This window comes from Cupressus sempervirens, chromosome 3, assembly GCF_028749045.1.
Source record: "Cupressus sempervirens isolate cs-2001-9-10 chromosome 3, ASM2874904v1, whole genome shotgun sequence".
NCBI lineage: Eukaryota > Viridiplantae > Streptophyta > Pinopsida > Cupressales > Cupressaceae > Cupressus > Cupressus sempervirens.
This window is the reverse complement of record NC_143120.1, coordinates 891,586,396-891,606,258: the sequence shown is the minus strand read 5'-3', so window position 1 is coordinate 891,606,258 and position 19,863 is coordinate 891,586,396. Positions and strand designations below refer to the sequence as shown.

At 36.5% G+C, this 19,863-nt stretch overlaps 1 protein-coding gene across 2 annotated transcripts in view; it reads left to right on the top strand.

Moving 5' to 3' along the window:
• LOC149569667 (S-adenosyl-L-methionine-dependent methyltransferases superfamily protein) overlaps window positions 1–19,640 on the top strand; it is a 33,634-nt gene extending 13,994 nt beyond the window's left edge. For both annotated transcript variants that reach the window (XM_089817777.1, XM_089817776.1), the window contains exons 3-6: window positions 10,842–10,975; window positions 18,471–18,613; window positions 18,936–19,007; window positions 19,148–19,640. In XM_089817777.1, coding sequence (XP_089673903.1) covers window positions 10,842–10,975; window positions 18,471–18,613; window positions 18,936–19,007; window positions 19,148–19,527 — 729 coding nt within the window. In that variant the 3' untranslated portion in view covers window positions 19,528–19,640. The remainder of the gene's footprint in view (window positions 1–10,841; window positions 10,976–18,470; window positions 18,614–18,935; window positions 19,008–19,147) is intronic.
• Window positions 19,641–19,863: the final 223 nt, after the last annotated feature.

The window sequence follows — 19,863 nt, the reverse complement described above, 5'->3', positions numbered from 1 at the left end:
TCGAGCCTATATTATCCGAGGGCCAATGGCCAAGTGGAGGCAACAGACAAAATTCTAGTGTCGGTCATCTACAAGTCATGTAGGATGGAGCAAGCTGATTGGGAAGAGAAGTTGCCATCAACACTTTGGGTGTACCGCACAATGTAGAAAAGTACAACAAGACAAACACCATTCCAACTAATGTTCGGGCAAGAAGCGGTAGTGCTGACAAAATTTATGGTTCCAAGCCTTCGGATAGCAATCGAAGATAGACTTGGCGATATGGAAAGTCTTTGAGAGAGATTGTATAAGCTAAACAAGCTAGACAAACGAAGGCTAATAGCGTAATGGGCAATGAAGGTAGCACAAACTCATCGTAAAGCATGGCATGATAAACATTTGAAGCGGACAAGGTTTCAGCCTGGACAGTTGGTGCTAAAGTACAATGGGTGTAATGCGATTAAACTTGGGAATTTCAAGGTGAAATGGTTAGGACCTACAAAATACGGGAAGTTGGCGACAATGGAGCCATTAAGATGTGGACTCTTGATGGACAAGAGATAGTAGATCTAGTTACTGGTTTGAAATTGAAGATCTACCATCAGAGAAATGAGGGTTGTAGAGTTCACACCGGTTGCCCAAAAGAGGCGAATACTTAAAAATTTATAATAAAACAATTTAAAAAAATTGAAAAAAAAAAAAAAAAAAAAAAAGCAAGCAGAAGTCATTGTTAGTAAAAAGACCGCTGCAAACCAAATAAAAACAGGCGCACGAGACTGCAATATGAAATGGGAAAATTTGTTTACGGTATGCGTGGAAGAACTAATATTTTTTATTGAAAGAAAGAGCCTTTGCATTGCGAGAATGGTGTGATGCGCCTCAGGCACTTTTGAAGGAAGGGGATTGTTCAAGTTGTATCAAGTAACTTTGTGGATTTAAAGGATTTCAAAAGTTTGGATGAATCAAGAGAAGCTTAGGAGACAACGCCGTGTAAGGAATTCACCATTGAGACATAGTGGGGGCACATAAAAGTGAGTGCAAGCTGTGGAGAAAAAGCTAGCCATTGGAGTCAATCGTTGGACAAGGAACAAGTTGCATACATAGAAAATTGGAAAACAAAGTCGTACAACTAGTGGAAGAGTTAGTTATTGCATAGATGGACAAAAGCAAGATGGTTATGGATTCAACCGAAAAGCGAACCGCTTCCTGGAAAACAAAGTTACATATAGACTTGCCAAGTTTGAGTTCCAGGATGATCAAGAACGCTCCGATTTTGCCTTTAGGCATAAAAGTTGTAGGCATTATGGACAAAGGCAAGAAGACAAGGAGACCAAGAGCATCTGCAACCCCTGCCAAAGAGCACGTGACACCACAAACTATAATGTTTGAAGGCTTGAATGGTTTGGATTGCCAGAGGTGGTGGTTCGAGAGTGCAACAACACTAGACAACCAGATTATTAAAGGTAACTTGAGGCACGTGCAAGTTGAATGGATGATACAGATGCCAATATTCTGCATCAAGGATTTTGAAGGCCCTCTCCAAGCAATGATTAAGACCTTTGATGTTACATCCCAAATTTTTGTCCTAAATTTTTATTTTGATCATAACCGTTGGTTTAACGAATTATTATCATGTGAAGTGAGTTAGTTAATTATAGACGTTGCATCAATTTATTTCTTCTTGATCATGTGAAGTGAGTTAGTTAATTATAGCCGTTGTATCAATTTATTTCTTCTTGATCATGTGAAGTGAGTTAGTCAATTATAGCCGTTGTATCAATTTACCTCTTCATGATCATGTGAAGTAAGTTAGTTAATTATAGTTGTATCAATTTATTTCTTCCTAATCATGGGAAATGAGTTAGTTATTTATACGTTGATGAAATCTCTAACGGTCACTAGAAGATTGACAATGGTTTTGGATTAACAATTAATATATCTTGAATTAGTATCTTGGCGAGAATGTTTGTTTAAATGATTGCAAGAAGAAGACTAAAGAGAGGGGAAGCATTGCTAAGAGGGATCATTGGAAGGGGATGGTCGAATGGTCCAGTCATTTGAATCGACAGGTTTAACCTAAGACTACCCTGGCAAGGATACTAGGATTTAACATGTTGCATTAATGGAATCGCATGAGCTATTGAAGAAATAATATAATAAATAATATAAATAAAAACTATAATTCATACTTTTGAGGAATTATTAATGAATTTATTATTTAATCATTATTATTCACACTCGAATACGAACATATGTATATAAACACACGGTGACACCAATAAATTATAAGCTATAATCTAATGATGCCACCTTATCAATACATACACATGAACGTAAATTAGAATGAACAATAACAATAAAATAATAAAACCAAACTCTTCAACTTCTTACTCCTCTCTATTTTTCCTAATTTTAAAAATCCGAATTGTTAAGCATTCAAAAAGTTTCTTGTAACTAATGGCAGCCGAAGAGCCAAACCAATTTTTTTTTAAGGAGTCTCATGATCGTGTCTTAGGGCAATCCTTTATCCTTTTCTTCCCTCTTGGCAATTGGCTCTTTGTTCTCTATGTTTACATAGAGTGGAGAGGCTAATCCGATTGAACCATTGCATTTTTTTGTTTTTCTCCATAATACCTTCACATTTTGAATCCGCGGGATACTGTGCAAGGAGCTGAGTCCATTCACCGACCACAGAGAATCCGAAAAGAAATAGTGTCACGTAAGATATTGTCGTGCTGTATTTTCCTTATCTTTCTTGCATTCTTTCTTAGTGCTAAGTTTGCTGTGTTTCTAGTAGAATGTATAGAATAAGTTCAGATGCCACCGTACCTTGTTTATATATTTTCCATGATGTTGCATTAGTTGTGTACAGAATCCAGAATACTGATGTCTATTACAGACCGAATCAATGAGATATTAAATAGATTTTTAGAACATGGAATATGCCATTTATATCATTGATGATACATAACCATGATAGGGTATCATTCATGCATGAACGATTAACTCAACCCAGAAATTAATACATTTATTTATATCCCACAGAGACGAAAATGATATCATGAAATCCGAACACCGAGGAATTCACTAGGCAATGATGCCATTATAGGTGAAGAGGTGTAAAGCAATGCAATGGATATAAACTCGTGAGCACCTAGGAATCACCGACATGGTAACCTGAAAATGGTGAGGAGGTGTAGAGAGTTTACACAAATAAGAATGGCATCAGATTAAATAAATAATAAGCTAAACTACAATAGCTCATGCATGCTCCAATTATGTAAAATGTTGTCAAGTCGAGTGGTGGAGATCGGGTTTGTAGACTCAACTTGAAATCCTTAGCCAAGTTAGAAATTAGGCAGATATGCCTGTTGATGTGTGTTTTATGACCCGCCAAACAGTAGAACAAAATACCGAAATATCTTATCCTCTCTTGAATAAAGTCTCGTGTATGCTAAGATTGCTAGAAGATCATACAATGACTTCAAGGTTCCTCTAATGCCAAGTCTTGACTGTGGATAAGATCGGTGGTTGATGTGATTTGCTGATGATCACAAGGGGCCTTACATGTTTATACAGATTCACTTCAAGCCATACTGGATGTGGGAGCTATCTTAAGGTTTTGCAATTAAGTACTTTTTGGAGTTTTCACAAAATATGCAGAAATTCAATAGGATAGGGTTCAGGAACTCTATTCTAATCCTAAGGGTAGTGATAACAACAAATAGTATTCTAGTGGACAAATTCCTCAATTTACCGAATTCCGCTTCGCCAAGTTATACTACAACTATGCGTGAATCGGTGCAATCTTCAAGGGTTATGCCAGAGATTTTCATATCACTGCATACACCATCATAAAGAACAATGTATATGAATGATAGAAGTTAAGCATATGCATGAAAGGGGTTCAGGCTAACTTTGCACGACGAGTTAAAATCACTAAAATGTCAAAAGTATGAACCAAAGGAATTCATCAATACACCATCATAATTTTTATTGTAATCACCACACATTGACTATGCTAAACTTAATCTAATTGAAGAAATTTAGGAGAACAAGCAAGCACTAAGACACGTCAAGTATTCACCAAACTCTAATGAAAACTTCATTATCTCAATAACTCATAGCAACAATCTCATAAAAAATCTCCTTTTACAAATGAGAAATGAGGCCTTTATATAGGTCCTCGATTACAATAGGTGGCCCAGATGATCACAATAACCGATGACCAAGATTGTGCCACATGAGCCCTAATTAGGGTTAGGGCAAAGGAAAGGAATCTACATTAATGCAACAAGGAATCCGTTACTGTAGTGGGTAATAAATGCCCACTATGCATGCTCGTTTAGGAAGGAGTGGGGTGCAATAAATATCCACCATGCATGTCCATTACTCAATAAATGCTCAGTCTTCCTTGAATAAATTATTCTTGATTCCATTCTTTGAATGCATAGAAGTTTAACTTGGAGACCTCAGTTCATCAAAGATAATTGGATGCCATGAAATGATGATGGAGGCCATGTAAGCTCGAGTCTTTTCCAACTGCATCATTTTAACTAAGATCCAACTTTGACTGACTTTTCTGAAAATCTCTCTTCGAACGTTCTCGTCTTCGATATACTTGCTTGGAAATTTATCTCCCTAAAATGGATTGGAATCCCTTGCTGATGATTATGTTACTCCAGAATTTCTTCATATTGAACTTCCTTTGCCATGTTCTTGGATTTTTGGATTTGAACTTTGATCTTTGAATCTTGAATGTCTGGGATCAGATCACTTAGTACTTTGATCTTGGTACTAGAATTTTGGATTTGAGCGTCTTTTTTGAATTTCTAGAACTAGAGCTTTCTCCTCCTTTTTCTTCAAATGCCTTCAATTCACTATTATGGCTTTTCTTACATTTTGAAGAATTCCCCCTTTTTTATCATCATCAATCATTTTTCCAGTCTTGGGTACACACTTGAAGAGGGTGAAATTCAAGATCTGGAGGAGAAATTTCCAGCACTTAATCCTTTTTCATTTTTCCATGAAGGAGAAAGTTTCCAACACTTAGCCATTTATTCTTCCATGAAGGAGAAATTGCCAACACTTAGCCAGTTTTCCTTCCATGAAGGAGAAACTTCCAACACTAGCATTTTTTCTTCCATGAAGGAAGAATTTCTAACACTTCACCATTTTTGCTTCTATGAAGGACAAATCTCCAACACTTAGCCATTTTTGCTTCCATGATTTCTAATTCTCTTGCTCGTGGAAATTTTGAGTGGTCATGGATTTTGTCCATGATGGAAAAATTCCACAACAACCATTTTTCTCCAAGGTGGGATTTTTTGAGTGATTGTGGATTTTGTTCATGATGGAAGAATTCCGCAACAACCATTTTTCTCCAAGGCGGAATTTTTTGAGTGATCGTGGATTTTGTCCATGATGGAAGAATTCCGCAACAACCATTTTTCTCCAAGGCGGGATTTTTTGAGAGATCTTGGATTTTTGTCCATTATGGAAGAATTCCGCAACAATCATTTTTCTCCAAGGCTGGATTTTTTGAGTGATCGTGGATTTCGTCCATGATGGAAGAATTCCGCAACAACCATTTTTCTCCAAGGCTGGATTTTTTGAGAAATCGTGGATTTTGTCCATGATGGAAGAATTCCGCAACAACCATTTTTCTCCAAGGCTGAATTTTTTGAGTGATCATGGATTTTGTCAATGATGGAAGAATTCCGCAACAACCATTTTTCTCCAAGGTAGGATTTTTGACAGAAGAATTCCACAACCACCATTTTTCTCCAAGGCTGGATTTTTGAGTGATCGTGGATTTTGTCTATGATGGAAGAATTCCACAACAACCATTTTTCTCCAAGGCTGGATTTTTTGAGTGATCGTGGATTTTGTCTATGATGGAAGAATTCTGCAACAACCATTTTTCTCCATGGTAGGATATTTTGAGAGATCATGGATTTTCTCCATGATGGAAGAATTTCGCAACAACCATTTTTCTCCAAGGCTGGATTTTTGAGTGATCTTGGATTTTGTCCATGATGGAAGAATTCCGCAACAACCATTTTTCTTGTTATTTTCATGCCTTTCTACTTTTGGATATGTCATGGGTGATTCCAGATTTAACCATTTTTTTCTTGATTGACTCTCGTCCTTGCTCATTCTTTTGGATATAGACACATGTACCCTTTTGGCTCTTTATCAACCATAGCTCACTTGTTGTAGAAATAGACCTGCCAAAAATAGACATTCTAAAAATAGTAAGTTGTCCCAAAGTCAAAATAAAGCCAATCTGAGAGGCAGTGAAATTTACTAAAAATAGACTTACTAAAAATAGACTTTCTAAAAATAGTAAGTTGTCCCAAAGTCAAAATAAGGCCAATCTGAGAGGCAATGAAATTTACTAAAAATAGACTTACTAAAAATAGACTTTCTAAAAATAGTAAGTTGTCCCAAAGGAAAAATAAGGTTAATCCGAGAGGCAGTGACATTTACTAAAAATAGACATTCTAAAAATAATAAGTCAAGACATTCAATTCTCAAACAAATAATTTCCATTCTCAGAGCCACATGGACAACACTTTCCACATCTGGCCAATTTTACCAATTCTCATTTGAAAGAGGGGACTTTAGAGGACCGAGCCCAATACTACCAAGAACTAAAGCCAAAAGGACAAGACCAGGAGACAAAAGGGGGCCCCCCATTTGCAATGGGGCGATGGTGTGAAAAGCCCACAACAATGCCAGACATGTGATCTTTGTTGATTGTCTAGACGCTTCAGTTATTTTGAAGAATAACTGTTGGGACTTCAACCCACCTAATTACTTAGATGGTTGGGCTTATGAACATCCCAAGCTCGATCTTTAGGTAGGGAGGGCCGTTCTATTAATTTAGAATGTGTGGGGATAAGTAATGGTCCACGGTCGAGAGTTTAAGCCTATGTCAATGCTTCTCCTCTCACCAATGCCGAGGCTTGGACAATGAGTTTAAAGAGATTCTTTGTTAATATTGTATGTTTCTTTCACTTTTAACCTCTGCAAGAATAGATAGATAATTTCATTTCATGAAGGAGAAAACATTTACTTTTATGTTGAATAAGCATTTCAATTGATATAATTAGTCGTTACTTTATTTTCAGTAGAATAATTAGAAGTAGTTAAATTGTTAGCAATACATAAGTATCTCTTTTGTTTCTCGTGAAATCAACTGAATATGTAAAATAGATTGAAAAGAGTTTCTTTAGTTATAATCAGTTGGTAGAAATCATTTTCATGTGAAATGTAATCAATTACTTGTGAAATTAGTTTAATTTGAGATTAAAATTTGGTTATGAAAATTCGTATGTTACATTTGATAGCATCTCCATGAAGAACACAGTATCATACATGGACCACCTGGTAGTAGTTTCTTTCACACCATCAAAATTCAGGCAAGTTTTTGGCTTACCAGCAAAAGGGCATAAAGTGGAGTTGAAGTCATACAAATTGACTCCGGAGGTGAAAGACTTCTACATCCGGCTAATCTACAAAGATGACCTCATAGAGGTAGAGAGGGAGTCGCTTAACAAGGCTTCACAAAACAAGGGGATAAAGAGGTTGTTTCTTAGAGAGGGGCATTGGAGAGGTTTGATGGACTTGGTCAAAAGCCGGCTAATAGGATCCAACTGTGCATGCAACATTTCCTTTGAGCAGCTCTTCATCATGAATAACATGCTAGGAGGAAGGATTTATGATTGGGGCACATTATTATCGGAGCGCATGTACGAATTTATGACCCTTCAGCATAAGACGTTCTACATGTCACACCATACGATCAAATTGCTTATGGACGTTGTGGTCAACTGACATTTTGACAAGAGGTCAAAGTAGTACCTGTGGTACTTGATGAACCCCCTTATATGAGATGGCGACATTTGGACACACTAGGCAATCAAAAAGCACTAGGACATAAGAGGTCCAGACAAGAACAAAGGTTAGCTCAGGTCTTGGGGATATAGATAGTGGGCGCAAGGAGACGTCCGAGGATGAGAATGACACAAAAGAGGATGAAGATGAGGAAGTGGAGGTGATTTCAGCTACCCGACTATTGTTTCCACGACCTATGTTGTCTAGCACAACTCATTTGACTCCATCGACAGTGATGATAGTGAGGGTCCCAAGGGTGGCCGAGACGGCGGCGATGGAGGCCACTCCAGTGATAGTATCGCCCACAGAGAGCATTTTAGTAGTTGCTGATATGCCTTAGATAGTCGAAGATTTGGTTGGAAATGTGATAGGATTCAAGTAGATTACAGGTGATGGATCACAGGAGCAGGTCCGGCTGGAGATGATTGGATCGGATGTTGTAGTGATTGTGGATGTTGTATTATTGCCTGATCTAGTAGGAGGTAATCCTAGGGTGAGCATGGACGTGAGTATTCCAGAACAGGAATATCATACGGCAGTAAGACATAGCAGATCATTAGGTTGTGTGAGTGCACACCTTGCACGACGACTACTTCCACTTGTAGCATGTGGACCTCCCATTCGGAGGCAATGTTGTTGGATAGTGATGTCCCTGGAGATGTAGAGGCACCTTTGCTAGGAGAAATGGGAGAACATAGTAGAGTATCACCAGGAGGGGAAGTAGAGACTACGGTGCAAGCAAAGGATGAAATGCTAGCAGATGATGGGAGGGATGAGGATGTACATGCATACGTCTATCGAGGTAGTGGATAGAGGTAGGTTGCTTGCGGAGAATGTGCTTGTGGCGTGACGAGAGGAGAAGGCTAGGGAAGAGGTTCGACTAGCAATAGAGAAATCTTGGGAGGAGATAGCTACTTGACTAGCCACTCGACAGACCGCTTGGGAAGCGGAGCATGCAATATTGGTAGTGCAACTAGAGGCAACCACGCAGAGTAAGAGTGTGATGGACAGTAGCTGATAGAGGCAATGAAGGAAAAGGATGTAGCAAAGGTAGACTATGATAAGGAGGCTTAATTATAGGAAGTCACATTGATGCTGAAGGAGGTAGTCAAGGAGAATTTGCAGATACAAGCAAATCAGGATATTCGCACTCATTAGGTGTACCAGTTGTGGAGGAAACTGAACACTTCTATGCCCCAACCAGTGGCTCCAGGGATGCTTCCTCCCAACTCTTCTTAGCTTGTTTTTTCATATATGTATTCAACGTTGTCCCTATTTTGTATTTGTCATTAGGAGACGACTTTCTTTTTGGGGGGGATGATGTTGTCAAGAATAATTGTAACCTTCGGGAATAGTTTGTAAATCTTCAGGAAAAGATTGTAAACCTTCAAGAATAGTTATTAGTTAAGTGTGTCAATTCTCCGGTACCGAAGATAGTTGGAACACGATGGTTGAGTCACAACCCTTTGGGTACTATATGTACATCTGCCTTAGCAGCATTAGATATGAATCAGAAGTACATTATCTAATATTGTATGGACATGAACATTAATGGAATCAGCAGTTCAGTTTTATGAAACTCAGTGTTACATTCTTTACTTTTCTATAATGCATTAAACCTCTTTACCCGTGACGGTAAACAAAAGGAAGACAAACTTGCTGATATAAAATAGATAAGAGAACGAAGTAGTTAAAGAACAAAATGAATTTCTTGTATTGACCATTGTGCAAAATGAGTTCCGATGAATTTAAACTACCATAATGACTGAAATTGTGGTGAAATATCAGAAGGCAGATTTACCATTCAATGGGGAGGATCTTTCACTAGCTTATGCATCACAGATTGGAATTAGTGGAGAAAACTGTATGGTGCCGATTGGAATTGACACTAACATATGATATGAGCTAGGGGAAACGAGCCAGTTGCCGCCCATGTACGCATTGCCGCCACATCCACCCCCCCAATTACTGCTACCTTTCCCCCCCAATTACCAACATAAAAAGCCCCAAAAAATGAATCACACATGTAGTAATAGCCGATCACATATTTATGAATAGTTGATCCTTTTTTAGTTTTCTTGGTTGCTGATTGGTCCATTTGTTCAAAAAGTACTATTTTTTCAATAAGCGGCTATTGGGGGGTCTTGGTGGCAGGTATCGGGCGAACATTTTAAAATGACACATTTAGACCACCTCACACTCTATGAGTTCTACAAACTGCTCCGCCAATGCAAGAAAGCCAAAACGTTTGCTTTAAGCTCTTCACTCACCTATGGAGATTCACTGGAAAAGTCGGCAAATTTAGATATACGGATTAGGAACTGTAGGTGCACGAAGTTAGCCTGGGCAGCTACTATAGGTCGTTTCCCCTAGTTATGCTATAGAATATGCCTTTAATGGCATTGCTTAAACAAAGTGCTACTTTCGTGCCCCGCTCTCAGTTTTTTGTGACTTGAACATTGTTTGAGCTGATCAAAATCTGTCCTTCAGTATTAGTAAAGGGCTTTAGAACACATGTATATGTCAGTATGGTCTTTATTAGCATGTTTAGAAACATTTAGCATGAGCTGCAAATGGCTATTTTTGAACTTTGCACATCTGTTTGACAAATGCACAGCTAGAGCTATACATATTAGTAGCAAATCAATAAGTATCTTGATTTAATTCCTCTCTTGTATGTAATTCATTTTGGTTTGTGAATGCATAAACATTCTAACGCTTTTTTCTTTCTAATGCACAACAGTTTGGCAATACCAATTTAATTATAAATTTGACTGCAAATTGATAATATTGCAAAATTTTCACATTTTTTGCGTGCACATGTGAGTCATTTTAAAATACTCTGGATCATTTTGGGAATTTGTTTTCATATCTGGGTATGACTCAATCCAGTGCAGAGCATTTCAAGGCACCAAATGAATGCTAATTGTAAATCTTGTTGATCTTGGTAATTTTTGCAGGCTTTGGTTGTTAGAGAATTTTCTTTTCATGAAGTTAATGCAAACATGCTTTGGCCAGGGGCATCCATATTTGCAGAGTGGCTGATTGAACATCAAAACTTGCTGAGAGATCGTCGAATTATAGAATTGGGAAGGTTTGTCTGTTACCCAGAGCTAACTATGAGATTTAAACTTTCATCAATTGAAGGAAACATGCATCTTCTTTGCAATCCTATGGTTTGATTCTTGTAAATGACCGCTTGTAAATGACCGAAAGGTCTTTATTAAATTTTATGTTTTTATACTAGGATCTATAGTTGATGGTAGAACTGCTGAAAATATCCTGCGCTGGAGTGCTCCTCTGATTGTAAGACTTGCTGTATTTCTGTTCACCTTACTTCCCAAGTTACAGAGTTCTTTGTCTATCTAGAGCCATACAAAAATATTTGAATAATTGAGATGGCAGTGCTTCACTACTTTATGGATAGGAAGCTTCTATAATGCCTTGTTCTATTTGGCTTTTTGGAGGAGGCTTAAGATTTTGTTGTTTTCTAGTAACTCTGTGGACTCTCACCTCATTGTCATCTTCCTCAACTAAATCTTGAGTCATTATTTATGAAGACTTCTATAAGGTTATGAGTGCATGCACATAGAATACACTTTAATGTAGGCTTTCTCCATCTTACAGCGTTTTGCATCAGTCCCCATGTTATTGCAAGTCAGATTTGGTGGTGGACTGTTAATGCTATTTATTGGGATGCTTGGTCTTTGAAAGGGTCTGGTAGTTGGCTAGTTTGACTTGGATTGACAAGTTGGTCTAGTGGAGAGTGAGAAGACATGTAATTGGGTAGAGCTTAAGGTATATCAATTATATTATAGAGAGTCCTAGCAAGTATTTCTTAGGGTTCAGGTAGCATAGTGGCGATTGGTTTCATAAATCACTGGCCTGTTTGCAGTTCTTCAAGTTTCTTCAGCTGAATACATTGTTTTCTTCTCTGATCTTCATTGTTCTTCCTTATTTCTTTTCATTTGGTTGCACTGCATATCCGTTCACCAATTGTTCAATTGACCTGCATTGACTGCTACACTATGTCTTCCTCCGTCACCTCTAGTGATTGTAATTTTAAATCTAGAATGGTTGATTTCTCCTCCAAATCAGGACAAACAACAATTGCATGAGGAATGAGTGGCTTCAGGCCATCTATGCAGCAGGCATTTTGACACCCCTTTTGCATATTGGGAAGGTGATCCATGGGACTTTCCATGTTAGGAATATTCTCATCTACTATACCATCCATCTTATATAAATTTACTGAGTTTAAAAGGGTAATAGGTTTATGATGTTCAAGGGAAAACCTCTAGATTAATGCTTGTTTAACTTTATCTGTAATGTCCCCTCTTTAGCAATTGTTAGCCATGTTGCCACTAGCCTAGTTTTGCATGGTCCCGAGGGTTAGCGAGGAGTTCAAAGGGATGTTGGAGTGATTTGGCTTAGTCATTCCTAGTTTGAGGCCAATTGGAGTTTGTTTGCGGGGTCTTTGGATGGAATTACCATTTATAGTAAGTTGACTAGGCATCAAAGTTGGCATATTTCTAATGATTGGACTTTAAGCTTTGTGTCGAGAGCTTTCCAACAAGCTATCACTTGCTTCTTTTTGAGTCCGATTGATATATCATTTTAGTGCCTGAAGTTTATTAAAGTAGCATTTAAATGAAATGTTAAATTGATAGTGTTACTTTAGTATTATTTATGTTGGGTTGTGTGTTTGAGAGGGGACGCTCAAGAGAGACATAAGATGTTATTTTCTTATTATTTTATTTTAAAACACTTTATCTCACATTGCTTATGAAAAGTGGGTCAACCCTATGAAGTGGAAATAAAAGGAGAGCTGGTGGCCATTGTTCGGCAAGTTGAATATGAGAAGAAAATTGATGTGTGAGTTGCAAATCCGTTCTTGGCATTAGAGGACGTCTATCCTCTCTTTTGACATTCTAGACGTCATTCCCTTGGGGTTTGGTCTTTGGAATCCATTGTCATCAGCTTCAGTATTAGGCAGATTGGGCGTGTTTCTAGCTACAGATAGATTTGATGTGTTGCTCATATCTTCATCATTACTCATTTGACGCTTATGCTACTTTGAGGGAATGATTTTATGAAGATATTGGACTGTTTGAAGACAAAAACACTGTAGCAACACTGTTCATGTGGGTACTAATCCTGCAACACTATTCACGTGGTTACTATTCATGTGACACTATTCATGTCACTGTAGCAGCAGGTTTAAGTAACATTTGCTGGAGCATCATGTCAATAATATTGGAGCAATTAGTGAGTTGATAATCTGCCATAAATAACATTTTCTAGAGCATTATGTCAATAATATTGGAGCAATTAGTGAGTTGATAATCTGCCATGTATTTGATTTTATTAAATTCTGAAAATAGCATCTTATCAGCAGTAATACAATTTCCAATCTGCATATCATTGTACTTTTTTTTGTTCATGTTGTGTGATTTTGAATTCCATGCAAGCAAACAATATAAATGTCCCATTTCCGAAGTCATAAGGGGTTAACTTAGTAAACAGAGGAATAAGTAGTTGGATGCAAATTGTTCGACAAAATTCCTATCAGCGGTTGTTTTAGTTTTTGGGCATTTAAGGGTGCCCATTACATTATCCCAGTCTTGATGTGCTTGTGGTGTTTGCTTCCCCACTATCATGCAAGCTGTTCTACACTTCCTTCGTAATCCCTTAAAAGATAAGAGTTATCATAATATTCTTTACAGCCATTTCCTATCCCGCATCCTTAGAAATATGTTTCTACAAATAGCTATCGAGAAATAAGAGTACCATATTGACATTTTTGGCAGCTGTGTCTCAATGTCCTTAACTATTTACTCTGATAAACACATACAGGTAACATATGTTTACAAGTTGAGCTTGCCTCGACTTATTTCTTATTTCATCAGTGGCACTGTGGAAAACAACAGGTCTTCCTTTATAAATCAAGTTCAAAATAATTAATTCCTGCAAGTAGACAGTTTATTACTGATTTTCCTCATATGTAGGCATCTCTGGTTTCATATTGCTCAAGCTCTGCATTGAGAACCTTGCATCTTTATAGCAATTTGCACCTTGGGTTCATTGAAAACCAAATTTTGACATTCAGAAATTTGTTACATCTTTATCTGAGGGGGAATAATTGAAACAAGCTTTGCTAGCTCTGTTAAAAGATTTGTTTATTGTTTTCCTGGTCTAAAATCACACCATTACGAATCAAAAGGTGGCCGAGTTACCTGTACTATTGTAACATTGCTGGCCTATTTGCCAAGCTAGCACGAAGTGATTAAACACTGAGTTTACACTTGATTAATCAAATACTCACTAAATCAATGATCATAGATGTCATAAGGCAGATATAAATGGCATATGATTAGACTGTTAGTGTTCTTGTGCCCATTAAGTTATTAATTTTAGAGGTTCCCTATTGTCTCTTTGGTTCCAGGACTTATCTTTAGTAACTTCCTTGATGGCATCTTTTGTGAAGAGGGCATTCTTAGATCCATAACAATTTATAACCTCTAGTATTTGTTATGGTGGTGGGCAATTTTAGGCTATGGGATATAGAAAATTAGCTGTGTAGTCTTCTAATTTATTTTCTCAATATAATCTTATTTTTGTTGACAAAGATGACCTGACTTAGTAATTCTAATCTATGGTCCTAGATGAAGAGCTATAACAAACGAATTTTCATAACCAATTTAAAACACCTAATAATCTGATTAACTGATTCCATTTCACATGACAAAGACTTCCATTAACTAAATATAACAATGATAAAGTAAATGTTTTTCTATTCTAACCGTATTTCATGTTCAGCTGATATAACGAGATAGATAAATAAATACATTGCTAACATTTTAACCATTTCTAACTAATAACATATTCAGCTGAAAATAAAGTAACGACTAACTTCTATATCAACTAATATATTCATTCAAATTATGCTATTTGAAAACTAAACTATCCAATTATTCTTCTAAGGATTAAAGGTAAAAGTGCAAAACAAACATACAAAAATAACAGAGGAATTCCTTTATCTTGTTGTTCAAGCCTCGACTTTGGTGAGAGGAGAAGCATTGACATAGGCTTAACCTCCCAACCTCAGACCATATTTGTCCCCACACATCCTAACTTAATAGAACGACCCTACCTACCTTGAGATCGAGCTTGGGATGTTCTATAGTTCAGCCATCCAAGCTACCCAATGGTTTGAGTGCCCTATCAGTTATATCTATATAACTAACATCTATGGACAAACAAATGATCTCAAGATTGGCACATATGCCTATAACTACCTTGGCCAAGGATTTCAATTGGGTTCGTGAACCCGATCACCACCACTTGACTCGTCAACAAATTCCATTACCAGGACATGCATGAGCTATTATTCATTATTCGAATCTAATTACATTATTGTTTGTTTGGCAGGTTAATTTCCACCTCTTCACCATTCTATGGCCTCTATGCCAGGTGAATCCTAGGTGTTTGAGGATTATAATCATTTTGATATTATTGATACACCTCTTCACCATTTCATGGCTTCTTGCCGATGAATTCCTTGGTGTTTTGAATCCATGAGGATTCTAATCATTATGACAGCATGTTTATGAGAAACTGTTTTCAACACTCTTTACAGTTACAATTCGATTTCAAAAGATACTACGAATATACAGAGATAGAATTAATGATCTTAATAAATTCATGGATTTGCAGAAGACCACCGGCAGGGTAGATTATATGTTGGTGCATTTGGTTTATTACTTAATGAAGATAAACTTATGAAAACAAATTACATGAAGGTTCTCTACATAGTCCTAATGATATATGAATGCTTTCACTCCAGTAAAGAAGACAGTGATCGATTTCTTTCACACACATAACATTGCATATGCCGACTACAGTCGGTCCAATATTTAGGGATAATGGCATAATAATATGGAATGCAACATTTAAACATGACCTGTCATTTTGCCGGATATCTGTTGGGATATGGCTTCTCCCGTCCTTGGCCAGAACTCCTGTCAGCTAATTGTCTCGCCTACTGGTTTGAAACTTGATTTGCGGAGTAAAGGAAGAACAATATACTTTTGGTTGTGTAGACACGATGAATGGTTTGGCTGGAAATGAATACAAGGCTTGAAGGAAAACGTATCAATCAAGGAGAGAGTGATGCCGTCTTGGTTGGCTCACGGCTTGTATCAAAGGCCAGCCAAGACTCTTCGGCTTCTATTGGTTTCCAAAATAATCCATTGAATTCAAAACTTAATTTGATTTGAAAAGAGGAGGAATAAGGAGAAGTTGAAGGGTTATAAATTTTATTTTATTATTATATTATGCTCTTATATACGTTGACGTATGTATATTGATGAGGTGACATCATTAGATTATATTATTATAATTTATTGGTGCCATTTCATTTTTATATTTATGTGTTCATATTTAAGTGTTTATTATAATGATAAAATAAGAAAATTCAGTAATAAATCTTTAAAGGTATGAATTATATTTTAATTTAAGATTATTTTATGTTTTTATCATATTGTTTTCCTAATAGCTCATGCGGTCCCATAATGTAACCTATGGTCAAGTCTTCGTATCCTTTCCTAGGGAGTCTTAGGTCATACCTGCTGATTCTGATGACTAAACCAAATGACCATCCCATTCTGATGATCCCGTTTAGCAATGCTTTCCTTCTCTTCAGTCTTCATTTGCAATGACCCAAGCAAAACATTCTCGCCAACACATTAATTCAAAAATATATTGATCATTAATTCAAATCAAACAACCACTAATCATCTAATAACAGTTATAGGTTACTGGTTATTTCATCAACGTCTATATTAACTAACTCATTTCACATGATCATGAAAGGAAATAATCAAGGTTGCATGGGTACTCGTACCCACACCCCTGGTACTCGTACCCACGTACCCAAGTACCGGATTCACGTATCCCACGTACCGGGTACTCGGTGGAGAGTATCATAGCTAAGGACCTTGATTAAGATTCCGATTTTTTTTTAGTTTTTTATTTTTGTATTAGCTTGTTGTTTATCAAACTTAATTCAATACCAAATCAATTTGAAACTTTGATACTCCTTAACAATAAACTTTATCACTGTTCAAGTCATAAGTTTATCATTTGCAATATGTCATTGTCATATGATTTAGGATCTTCTTGTTCATGTTTAAAGTCTGCCTTCTTTGTTATGCATCTAAGCATTTATCATGTATTATTATTTCAAACGTATAGAAAATCTGAAACTAATAACAATACATTACATTTGCAAACTTTATCACTGTTCTTGTTTTGAAAAACCATTGTCATGACTCATAATTTCAGATTTTTTATAAATATTAAAGTATAATTTTTAAATAAGTTTAACATACCCAAGTACCTCCGTCCCCTATTATGAAAAATACTTTAAACATTAAAGATTCAGCAATAGCATACATGTGTGTGTGTGTGTGTGTATAATAATTTGACTTATGCCTCATATTTTCAAATTTTTTGTTTTGAATGCTCAATGTCATGACGCATGACATATTTTAATTTTTATATTTTCTATAAAATATTAATTATATAGAAAAAATTAGGCATACACATGTACCCCTGTCCCCTATTTTGAAAAATATGCGTACCCGTACCCATTCCCGTTCCTGTACCCACGTACCCGTGCAACCTTGGAAATAATTCATTATCAGTTGGTACAACATATATAAATAACTAACTCGTTTTCACATGATCAAGAAGAGAAATGATTTGTTAACAATTGATACAACGTATATAAATAACTAGCTCATTTCACATGATTAGGAAAAGAAATGATTCGTTAAACCAACAGTTATGATCAAATTAAAAATTAGGGCAAGGTTTGGGATGTAACAAGAGCTACGCAACAAAAGTCATTTGTAGGATTCTGAATTACTGTGACCACTAATAGGTCTTTGCTAGTTAATGTGTTTAATGTCCATTTAGGTAAAATTTTAAAATATGTCTTGGATGATGTATGATTTAGGCAAACTAATGTCAACGTGTAGAAATTTCTTGTTCATAGGCGCATTGTAGTACATTTGCCCATGTATCAATTCAAAACGTCAGAGTACTTATCATGTTTCTAAAATGTCAGCGTATTCTTTTCTATGGTTTCAGTCTAGGAATTGTTAGTGAAGTTCCTGGACTGTTTTTGTTGTTCATCATTGATTGAAAAACTGATTTGTCTGGCCTCAGATAATGTTACAGCAGTATGTAAGGTCCACGACAACCCACCAATGACCTTTGGGAAAAAGTGCTACATAATGAGGTATAACAAATATTTTAAGATACAACATGAAAAAACATGAACACTGTGCCTTTGTGTACTCTTTTACATGTATGAGTAGTCCTAATGTTTTGGAAGAATTCTTTTATGAATATCATTTTTTCAAATATTGTCAGCATTTATGCACATATGTGTGGGTGTGTCCAGTTATTATGTTAGGCAAGACATTTATCTCTTTTCCAAAGTTAAACAATGTACTTAACTAAAAGTTTAAATTTAAAACATGACCAACCAACTTAGTATCTCTTTTCTTACAAACATTCAGTGGGACAGGAGCATTGGCTGTGTTTCTGAAGAAGTCTCTACAAGTTGATATTACTACTTCGGATTTTGATGACAAGGAGATTGAAGAGAATATAGCACATAACTGCACAGCTAATGGAATTTCAGTTTTACCACACATCAGGCGTAAAATTTCTAACCCTGATTCTTTGGTACATTAAATATTCAATATGATTCATTCTGATATTTTTGAAGTTGGATATACTGAGATAATTTGTATAGAACTTGAAACCGAATGGTGAGAGGCATTGATTGTTTGAACTTCGGGTAATGTGATGAGAGGGGGGGATGTGATACGGTTTATCTGCTTTTGTCTTTCTTTTTCTGTAGTAGAATTCATTCTTTCTTTATTCCATTTACTGTTTGATATTTTCCCAACTTTTTAAATATTTCTAGTGTATGTAGGATCTCACTGATTTCTTTCTTGGATGGATTTAACTGTGTCCAGATACATGGGGTGAGGAGTTTGGCGTGCAGAATCCAGACTGGGACATGATAATTGCAAGTGATATTTTGCTATGTAAGTATGGGTTGGTCATTAAATATGTGCATTGTCGTAGGTAAAACTGCGAGTGTTGTTCTAGTTCAACATTTTTTTTCTCACGGTCAATTGTGGATGGGAATTCGATGACCTATTTGTAAGTACTAATTGACATGCAGATGTCAAGCAATATCCAAGCTTGATAAATACACTATTATTTCTCCTTAAAAAATACACACCTACGGATACGATGCCATATACTACAGAAGATCACAGAAGTCAAATAATGCCACAGGACCAGCATATGGTGGCAGAACTCAAAGAGAATAATAATGCCTCGAAAGGTCTGCAGCAACATGGTAAGAGTTCTCAAAGAAGGGAGGCAAAAGAAGAAAGGGACGAGCTGCCAAAACCATGCTTCTTGATGAGTTGGAAACGTCGGATCCCAAAGGAGGACGATGCATCCTTTTTCAATGGCTGCGAAAATAAAGGACTGATGGTTCAGCACTTGGGGTCTCGAATATTTTGCATTAGTCTTGGAAAATCAATTAACTTATAGCTTTGCTTGGTCTGTTAATGAGATTTTTAGTTGAAATTTAAATCTATGTATTCTTCTTCTTAGCTACTGTGACTGCAAATTCAATTTTTAAACATATTACAAGTTTCTTGCTATTGACATGATTCACACGAATAGATTTACATCTTATTTTGACATAAAAAGAAAATTTGATGTAGTAGTTTCCAGATAACTAATTAATAGACTGGCTTGCATGTCATGTTTCAGTCAGAACTCAATCACAGAGAAATTGCAGTCATCAAGGCAGAACTTTCAGAACTTGCACAAATATCATCTGGGGTCTTCCTAGTTCAAATTCTTAATACATTCTAAAAGTGT